The sequence below is a fragment of the Lepidothrix coronata genome, unplaced genomic scaffold (genome assembly GCF_001604755.1).
Source record: "Lepidothrix coronata isolate B3197 unplaced genomic scaffold, Lepidothrix_coronata-1.0 Scaffold9, whole genome shotgun sequence".
Taxonomy (NCBI): Eukaryota; Metazoa; Chordata; class Aves; order Passeriformes; family Pipridae; genus Lepidothrix; species Lepidothrix coronata.
Genome location: NW_016690189.1, coordinates 11,006,371 through 11,017,137, shown reverse-complemented (window position 1 = coordinate 11,017,137; position 10,767 = coordinate 11,006,371). Strand labels below are relative to the sequence as shown.

The 10,767-nt window shown below is 42.0% G+C and overlaps 1 protein-coding gene across 1 annotated transcript; it reads left to right on the top strand.

Annotated features, from left to right (window-relative positions):
• Positions 1–1,316: 1,316 nt before the first annotated feature.
• LOC108492229 (histone H3) lies at positions 1,317–1,794 on the top strand. The gene has a single exon (XM_017804281.1). It carries the CDS (start codon positions 1,332–1,334, stop codon positions 1,740–1,742), a length of 411 nt encoding a protein of 136 aa, XP_017659770.1. The 5' UTR covers positions 1,317–1,331; the 3' UTR covers positions 1,743–1,794.
• The last annotated feature ends 8,973 nt before the right edge of the window (positions 1,795–10,767 follow it).

The window sequence follows — 10,767 nt, the reverse complement described above, 5'->3', positions numbered from 1 at the left end:
TCGCGGGAGATCCAGACGGCCGTGCGGCTGCTGCTGCCTGGCGAGCTGGCCAAGCACGCCGTCTCCGAGGGCACCAAGGCTGTCACCAAGTACACCAGCTCCAAGTAGGGCGTCTCGGACCGTCACTTTCAACCCAAAGGCTCTTTTAAGAGCCACCCATATATTCAGTAAAAGAGTCTGTCACACTAATTACTTTCGGTGAGTGGTACTTGTAATTGGTCCTGGTTTAGTTCCCAGGTTAGGAAGTGCTGTTAAAAGAGTAGGGAAAAATGTTTATCCTGTTTACTGGGAAAGATTTGGGTCGTCTTGTGAGTCCTATTCTGACAGGCTGTTTGCCAGGTCTATAAAAGGAATGCTAAGCGCCTAATCGAGTTTTAAAGCTGTTTGTTTTCCTTCCTCCTTTTAAGAGTATTTATATCTGTTCTAATTATTTACAACGACAGTCTTGTCTCAGTGCAGTTAATACTTTTTTTTTTCCTAATAAAATATCGTTGTCCCCTTTAAATATTAGATGTCATCCTCAAGTGACTTGGCTGCAAGCCAAAGCAGCTTGTTTACGCAGGACAGTCTTTAGGGATTAGTCTGTGATATTTGCAAGGGAATGTTTAATGAAATCTATGCCTCCGAGCACAGCAGAAGTAAAAACGGTATAGAGAACAGTATAATTCACTAGCTCCTCAGGTTTCATAAGGGAGTGGCGTACCTTTTATTGTATCCCGTGGAGCATAAGCGCGGGAGAATTAAGGGGTTTCTAAGTAACAACATAATAGGAAATTACAAGTTAAAATAAGGGACACTTAAAAAAAACCAAAACCGAAAAAACCAAACTAAACCAAATAAAAAATATTACCAAAGGTGAGCGCTTTATCGCACTTGAAGTTGCTCGGGTTGCACAGGGAAGGCTGTTTTTAAGAAAACGCCTTTTACGAGGGAACTTGAATCCTGGGTGTCCCGAACAGAGGCCGCGATAAAAGCGTTTGCTGCGGGGTGAAAACTCGGCTGCCCGGTTACAGCTGTGGCACCGCGTCCGGCTGCCTCCGGCCCCGCTCCACCGGGCGGAGCTGCAAGAGATGAGAAGAGGGAGCGCGGTCGCTTCCAGGGAGGGAGGGAGGGAGGGAGGGAGGGAATTGCGGAGCGGGGACCGGCAGCTGCTCCCGCCCATCCCTCTTCCCACTGCGCGGGCTTTTCGAATCCTTCCCCCTGTCCAATGGCAGCCAGGTCTGCCTTCGCGCTGGCCAATCACAGAGCGGGGATGGCTATAAATAGAGTCCCCCGCGGCTGCCTCCTGCACAGGGATTGCTTTCTGGTCTGCAGGGGCTGCTCCGCGGAACATGGCGCGCACGAAGCAGACGGCGCGTAAGTCGACGGGCGGGAAGGCGCCCCGCAAGCAGCTGGCCACCAAGGCGGCCCGCAAGAGCGCGCCGGCCACGGGCGGCGTCAAGAAGCCGCACCGCTACCGGCCCGGCACGGTGGCGCTGCGCGAGATCCGCCGCTACCAGAAGTCCACCGAGCTGCTGATCCGCAAGCTGCCCTTCCAGCGCCTGGTGCGCGAGATCGCGCAGGACTTCAAGACCGACCTGCGCTTCCAGAGCTCGGCCGTCATGGCGCTGCAGGAGGCCAGCGAGGCTTACCTGGTGGGGCTCTTCGAGGACACCAACCTGTGCGCCATCCACGCCAAGCGCGTCACCATCATGCCCAAGGACATTCAGCTCGCCCGCCGCATCCGCGGAGAGCGCGCTTAAACTTCATCAAACGGATCTTTCAGACCATCGAAAACCCAAAGGCTCTTTTAAGAGCCACCACATGGCCACTAAAAAGAGCTGTAAACTCGTAGTCATGCATAGGAAGTAGTGTGTTTACCTGTGTTTCGGGTGGCTTTACGTTAAGCGAGATCTGACACCTCAGGTAAGTACTAAACAGAATAAATTACGTGTCAAAGGAGTTAAATCGTGACTGTAGCATTAAGCGGTATAGCCTGCTGAGGTGATTGTGCTAGGCCAAATCTTCGTTCAGGGTGGAAATTGCTTTCTACACGTTTTTCCAGATACTTATATTTTGGCTGTTAAGGAAAATGTAATCCATTGGCTTTCCTTTTCTGAAGGGGAAGATACTCAGCTGGAATATGTATTTTTTTATCCGTTCAGCTGCGTGTCCGTAAAGCTTTCGTAAAAACTGCCTGAATTCATAAAGGGGTGGACCTTTACAGAATTCTGCGGTCATGACTAGAGAATTTAGGTTTGTTGTAAATGCTTTCTGCTGTGCTGCGTATACTTTATGTTCTCATGGTAACGTTACAGCTAGTTTTCCTTTCCAAACATTTTTTTATTGTTGTTTTTGGAGGACTCTGGGGGCTTGGGTTTTTTCGGAAGCTGCAAGAAGTCCTTTCCCGCCTTTCCTGGAAGGGCACTTGGTCAGTAGTTTTTCCAGTATTTTATCACTCCTAGTCTCTGTCGTGAGCGACGTCTCGCGGGCATTTTTAGCCCTTCTCAAGCACTCACATTTATTCCGAGATAAATGTATTTCCAAAGAGTTGGGGCAGGGCAAAGGCAAGGGTATTTTCTGCGAGTCACGTTTTATGAGTTGTGCTTTTTCCTAGTATCTTCTCTAGGACACACTCGTGGCATCCTTAATGTTTCTGAATATCCTGTATGAATTATTAGAGATGTCAGTTTAGATCAATTTTCTCCATCACTGTTGAGGCTCTCGAAAAGATTTTCTGAAGTTACCACAGAGGAAGTGTTTTCCAAGGAGTATCTGTGACTAAAAACTTATCAGGTCTAGAATTATTTTTAAATTGAGACTCTTCCTTATCTGTTGTATTCAGTGTTTTTTGCGATCCTACCTGGAAAACATATTTTTCCCTGACTGTAAATTCAGTTGGACATCCCCTTGCTCTCCTGCTTGATAGATCTACAGTTGGTGACTGAAAAAAATTACATTTCCAAAATAATTTCTGACTTTACTTAGCCTTTCTTTTCGTTTGTTTGGGGTTTTTTGTTGTTGTTCTGTTTTTTTGTTGGTTTTGTTTGTTTGATGTTTTTTGTTTGCTGGTTTGGTTAGTTTGTCTGTTTTAATACTGCAGGTCGTTTTGTATAATTTAGGGACCTTCCTGTTTCATTGAATTATTGGAAGTAATGCCCTTTTCTCTGCTACAAAACAGTACCTGTGCCTTTAAGAAGCGGTTGGATTGAGTTGAACACAGCCCTCATTTTAACTCGGAAACAAAGAGTCCCCGAGAATTGCTTAGAGGAAATATTTCTTCTGAAAAGCGTAAAACCTGCAAGACTCTTAGTTCTCTCTTAACTGCTGATACGCTTCATCTTATTAATTTTCCTTTCTCTGTGTCAGGAACTTGGACTCTGCAGCAAAATCTGACCAATCAAGTGCCTCGACACACCATTTTCTTTCTTCCTGTTTTCTCACTTTCAGCCATTTTCTGATACTTAACCTCGGAGGGATAAAAGGGAGGGGGGAAGGTATAGGGAATAGTGCTTTGAGGATTAAGAAGTCTCTGCTCTGATTTATTCATCCCACCACATTTGTTCGTTGACACAGGACTTGTATTTTTCGGTACAGATTTTTGTTTTCTTTGAGTAGAATACCAATGGGATTACAGCAATGAATTTTAGTGAAAACAAACTCATTTCCTATTACTGTCTGTCATAGACAAAGATCTGTTTATTAATCTGAACCTGTTTATATATGCTTATAATCAGAAATGCAATAAATCAATTAAAAGTAAGCCAGTGGTCAAAACATTTGGGTCAAAAATTATGCACTTTTTTTTTTCCATGTGCAAGATATAAATTATTTTTGAGGAGTGAGATGGGGAAACAGGTTTTATTTTCCTTAATCTCTCTCATTTTTTTCATCTAGTCTTTTCAAGATCTCAGACTGTTAATGAATAAAGTATTATTGGGACTCATTCAGAGAGTTGCATGCTTGAATTGTAAAAAACACTTAACACTCCCATCAGCTGAGAAAAAACCCAGATGTGCAGTGAGCTTTTTTTCAGGAAGGGAGAGCTCATATAAACCCTAAATTATAATGTCTAAGTCTGAAGTAGTTTTGGGGTGTATTATAAAAGGGTGTAATTTACACATAGGTGACTTAGTGCAAGACTTCATCACTCAAAGTGAGAATAAAAGTGGAGGTCCCTCTTGTGCCAGCAAGGTTTAGCTGCATTTCTGTGCTTTTTGCAGGAGAGCCTGAGATAAATGGATGCTTCCAAGTAGAAGCTGGATGTGAGCAAGACCTGTGTGCTGACCAGCTGGGCATTGACTTGTAAATTGCTGTTGGTACTCAGGTAAGATGCTTTTACAGGTGATCTTGGATGCTCAGCAACATACTTGGCTAAGACTGTTCTGGTCTCTTTAGTCATCCTCCATGGATGAACTGACTCAAATTCAAATCACTGCATGGAAAAATGTACTTCCTGACAGTCCAATGGGTAAGATACAGCATAGCTACTGAGGTCCTGGTGAAATACTTCATTTCATCAGAAATACATAAGAGAAGGTCTGATGAAAGTATCTTTCTAGAACCAAAATATTTGAATCAGTCCTGCCTGGCACCTATTAGTTTCTGAAAAAATCTGAATAGATATATCCATATGAAAAAGAGATGAGATTTTAGTTTCAATTACCTATTGTAATGTACATATTTTGTAAAGGTGATATGGAGGTGGTTTCCATTCAAGCCAGTATGCAAAGATAGTTCCTTAACATGTTTTCATTTGCAAATCCCTCTTGTGGAATCACCTATTGGTTACAGTCTTCAGTAATCACAAGCAGTGAAATCTGAGCTTAGCCAGCCTCAGCTCTCCTACAAGCCTGGCCAGTACTGCCCTGCTGCATCATTGCCTCTCTCTTCTTTCCCACTTTTGATTCATGTTGTATCTTCAAGCTAGATATAAGCAGGTTTCAGAATGCAGATGTGCAAACAACATTGTCGAAACAGTATGAACATTTGTTAAGATTTCGTATTATGTATCAGAAAGTACTTTGTCAGATACTGTTGCCATGGATTTAGTTGTACTGGCCACAACAACTGGGTCTGATCCTAGGATCCTGTTAATTAATGCACTCTTCTAAGTGAAGGTTTCCAATTTGTCTTTTATTAGTTCTCAGCTTACAACTTGAGCTGGGTGGATCTGGAGAGTGACCATTACACCAGAAATTATCCCTCAATCACACATGTACCACCCAGCAGTCCACTTAAGTCCATCACTTGTTCCTGGTCAGTTGTGTCTTGATTTTTATTTTTTTTAATTGATTTTAACTGCTGTGTAGGTGTCTTTTGTCTGACATTATCTCAGTCCTTGGAATTGCTTCTTTAGTCCTTCCTTACCTTTTTCATTCTGCTTTTGGCTAGTTGTATATTAGCAACATTAGTTTTTCAACAAAAACTTTTCTTTTTGTCAGCTCTTGTGGCCTAATGCAACAACCACTTCAGCTATTTGTGCTAAGCCACTAGTACTTCATGAGACTATGGAGAAAGAAGAACACAGTTAATAAAATTTCCTCTGTAAGACCATGAAGCAACAGAAAATGGAAAGCTCTGTTCTCAGTAAGCTGATAGAGCAATAATAGGGACTAGTAATAAAAAAACCAACAAATTAGAGGAACATAATATATAAAAACAATGCAAAAAAAGTTTGAATTAAAACCATTTGTACATAAAAAATGTAAGCCCAACTGGTTGGAGGTCTCAGCCCCAAACTGCAATGACAGATAGTTCAGTGAAACAAATCCTACAGCTCCAGGGACACTGGGGCTGCAAAAGACATATCCCAACATTGCTACTTCCACACTATTCTCACCTGTGCCACCCACGGTGCCCTGCACCTCAGTCTAAAGCTGCTTTTAGGTTTGCCTTCAGGTTCAAAGAGCCACAAAGCCTAGAGCTCCAGGGACACTGATGCTGCAAAAGGCATGACAAGGGGAGCATGGCACTGCCCCAGCATTGCTTTCTCCTCACTTTTCTTATCTGGACCACCCACTATGTTTTGGGTCAGCGTTAATGTTCAGAGCTCCACACACAGTGAGGCTGCAAAAGGCATGCCAAGAGGAGCATGACACTGCCCCAACACAGCTCCTTCCACATCTTTCCCATCTAGGCCATCCATGGCGCTGCACACTTCAGTCTTAGCCAATGACTGCCTTTAGGGCTAGGGTTAGGGTAAGGTTTCAGAGTCACAAACCTAGAATTGCAGGGACACTGGGGCTCCAAAGAGCTTGCCAAGGGGAGCACAGCACTGCCCCAACATTGCTCCCTCCACACCTTTCTCATGTGTGCTTTTTCAAGTTTTCATATATCGACACTGTATGGCTTCAGTTCCATTTCTATCTTTCACACTCTTTTATCTCTAAGCACTGAGATTTTGCTAGTGCAGTACTGTGATGATACTTTTTTACTGGGCTTGATCATTCCATCTTTACAATCAGAAAAGTCTGTACTCTGCTATGCTGTGTCATCTGTTCTTTTTCTCATGCGGAATTTAAATGTATCCAAGATATTAAAAAACCTAATCAAATATCCTTTGTGTCCTTATTGCTTCTGTTTATACTTTCTACCCTTCCCCAAGACAATATATTTCTGAAGATCTCCCAACATTTTTTTGCGTGCCTGCACCATACCCTGAATATTTGATATATTTACGACCACCCCCTTTCTCTCTTCACCTGGATATTTGATTTGTATATTATTACAAGCACAGTTATTACAATCTGTAAAGCTTTACAAAATTGTGGCCTGTAAGAGCTTCAACTTGTGATGCTATCAATAGGTAAGTAATTGATCCAGAAGGCTCATGATACACTTTTTTGTAAGTGTTCCATATGATCCCATGCAGTATGTCAATGTTGTAATGAACATGAGGATGTAGATCTTAATGCATGATGTAAGAAGCATGACAGAAACCCAACCCCCCCCAGACCTGTTTCTGGGACACAGCCTTTCAGGAACAGCTGACAGTCAAATGTAAATCTTTGTGTGTTTCAGATGTCAGTTCAATGTGCTGAGGTTTGAACATTTCCCAGATTAATTTAAACTACTGATAGTCCATGAAAAGCAGGTAAGATCTCCAGTGCACAAGTGTAATGATAAGTAGCATTTGAGAATTTCTGTATACTTTATTGCAGTCAAAGAGCTCATTGTCCAAATCATTGTCACACTGAGATTAAAGGAGTTCTAAGCAATAAAAAATTCTAGTTGCAATTCAAGTCAGTTATATTGTGAAATAAAACATTATGGGAGCTTTCTACCATCCACCCCTCATCCCTTTCTCCTAAATGAAGTATGGTGCTGGTTGTTGAAAATGAATGTTATTTTCCTTATTTGGGCCAATTTTGATCTTCCCATCAGTTCTCCTAGGCAGAGTCATCTAACAGATTATTGTTTATGTTTTTAGGAGAAACGAACATGTTTGGGGAAAAAAGTGAAGATCATTTACATGGGTTCAGGCTAGTCCACTTCCAGAAGAGATAATTTTAAAAGTCTAAGAGTGGTAACTATACGTACAGCAAAGAAAATGCAGGGATTGCCAGCATTTGTCGCTTCAGGGCTGCTTTGGCCAATATAATACAGAAATTTCACTAGACCAGATGTGTCACCTCACCTCTGCATCCAATGCCTGAAAGTTTTAACAGTCAGCAACATTGCCAGTTTTTGCTGTTTTGCTGGTTGTTTAGGAAGGTATGTGCAGAGTTTGAGTTCACCTTGCAGCTGCACAAGTACAGTCTACACAGAAATAAAATGAACACCCAGACTAACATGAAGTAGTCAATACTGATTACATGCTGTGAGGACTGAACTGTGTGTGTGTGCACGTGTATATGCAGATATTATATGTTTTCAGAGATCTGTAACTTTGGGATCTTTAAATAGGAAGAATAGGGAGTTCTTAACATATCCTCATAAGATTTATCTAGCTTAATGGTCCTGAAATGAATGGCTGTAAGACTCCATTAGAAGTATTTCAAAATACCCAGTATTTTACAAGGTCTTCTATATGATGTATTTTAAGAACACTTTCAAATATTAATACTTTTTATCCTCAAGAGTTTTGGAGGTGGGAATTTTTTTTTTTTTTTTTTTTTGCGGGGAGCGCATCATAAATAATGTTTAAGAGTTACTTTTTATTAGCCATTTAACCAAAAGTACAGTTAAAAGTCCCCACTAATTCACCCAGCTGTTCCATTATAGATGCAGAACTCAACTACTACACCATGTAGGACAGGCATTCTCACCCATATCCCCTCGTTCAGATCTCAGCACATTGAATGGCATCTGAAACCACAGAGCTCTCAGACCCTTCCTGAAACCCTCCATGAGGCTCCACCCGGTGTTTGCTGTTGCAAAAAGGATGGTATTGTATTCCTTCTCCTCTTACATACCTTTCTGTAACTCTTTTGTTTATCCATCAGTCCTATTGATGCCTTTACTTAACGTTCTGGTTTCCGTTTTGGAGTTGATAGTTGCTTTTTCTTTCTAAATGTAAGAGGCTTATCTGACTGGAAGATGATACACACATGCTAATGGATCAATCACTATTGTAGGAGACTCTAGTTTAGATGTAGGAATCAAGTAGAAGACTGACTAATGGAGTTTATAAGAATGTGACTAAGCAGAAAAGCACAGAGGGCCTCAGATTAGGGAAAAATAAAAATCAGATGCACCATGACACATCCCTAAATGCTTGTAGTCACAGTTCCAAAACAGGCAGTTGCCTAAGTTATAAAATAGATTCTATCTATCAATAGATTTACACAGTTTCATAAAAGAAGGCTGGAGAGTTTTGAACAAAGTTATTTGGTAAAGAGGGAAATGGAAGAAAAGCTAAAAGATAACAACAGCTTGCAAACAAACTAGCAAACAAACAAACAAAACAAATCCTAACAAAACTAACCAAAACCAAACCTGTTGTCTTATGTTTCTGAATTTGGAAAAAGTAATTTAGATAAATCTATCTTCTAAAAAGATAGCAAATTCCTTTTTGCACGTGTATCTACTACACTTTTGAGGGGATAAGGAAAGGAAGGTAAATGGAAAGAACCAGGTAAATTTCTTACTCTAAAATGTGTGAGCCATTATGATTAATAAAAAAGAAGGATGCAGGGAGATGGGGTTGTTGTTACTGAGGCACTTCCTTGTTTTTTCTTGTCTTTTTTCAAAGATCTCACACAAAATTATGCCAGTGAAAATGTTTTATAATGCTTATATTTCATAATGTTTTGAGTTCTCACAATATGAAGACTAAATGCAAATTAAAACAGAAATCCCATCAAAACAAAGTCCCTAAAAAGTTCTTTAGAAAATTCTCATTTTCACACTTTTTGAAGACTTACTTATGATTATTTCAATATTGCTCTATTAAATAAAAAGATAATAATAAATTATCTTTAGATAAAAAAAAATAAAAAATGTGGGAAATTGTGCTGTTAAAAAGAAGAAACGGGAAATGGCCCAATTTTTTTTTATTTTGAAATTTTGTTTACTCTCAGTATAAATTAGTTTAATAGTATCTGTGTCAGGAAGTAAAATTTATTACTTTGAGCAAGCATACCTTAATCCAGGAAAATTAGTAACATTAGAACAATGATCTATATTTTAGAGTTGACAGTTAAAAATATGAGTAGCATTCCTATTTTAAATGGCACGTGTTTAGCAAGGGGATAACCCAAATATTAGTGTAATAGAGACTCGTAATAGGCTTTAATTTCCATTAAGGTGCAGAGCCTCATACTTCCCCAGCAGGAAGCATTTCCAGAAAATGATGTTGTAACCTGTGGTGCCTTCCTTACCTGTCTGTCCTCTTAGGAGAATTCTTTAGGCTCTCAGCTATCCTCGAAATGGCCAAAAATATGCTTGATGGGTAAAGGGTATGACAGATAAATATGTACGTGTTAGCATGTGTGTGTGCATGTGTTGTGAAGGAAAAAAAACCCCAACCAAACAAACGCCAAGGAAACAAACAAGCCAAAACCACTGAACTTCTCACGTTTAAATCCACAGGAAGAAAATTCTACGTGACATTAAACAAACAAACAAACAAGAACAAAAAAAAAAACCAAACCCTCCCTGGTCTTACCACGCGGCTTGAGGGTTTCCTCCCCCTCCCCTTTCAAGAAGGACTTAGTAACAGACTTACTTAACTTAGTTACTTAAATTAACTTAGTAGCAGTAACTGAGTAGAAGCACTTAGTAACAGAAAGAAGCTGTGGGTTGAGGAGGACAAGGCTGAGAGAGATTATATAAATATACCCGAGGAAGGTCTCTAGGAAGGAAATATTAATAACAAAAAAATTTAAAAGCAACACTTAAAGCGTCCAATACACAGGCCCACGTCGGGATGGGCGGGCAGAGAGCAGCGGCGGGGCGGGAGCACCGAGCGCGGTCCCGCATTGGTCGGATTTTGCCGCAGACCCGCGGGGAGGGACGGGGCAGGGAGCGCCGCCGCCCCCGCCCCTGGTATGGGCGGTTCCGCCGCGGAACTGTCACCCGCGCAGGGGACACGGCCGGGACGGCACGGGAAAGCAGCAAATGGACGCGCGGGCTGACAGAGGGCAGGGGCAGCGCAGCGCAACCCCGCTGCGGGAAGGGCGGTGCGGGGCCCAGCCCAGCCCGGGAGAGGCGGAACCGCCGCGCGCGCCTGCGAGCCAGAGCCGGGAAAGAGCCTCGGCCACCGAACGGCGGGGCGCGCCCGGGACGGGGGCGGGGACTGCGACTGAGACCCCGCCTCCGGTAGCAGTCCTCAACCAGGTCGGC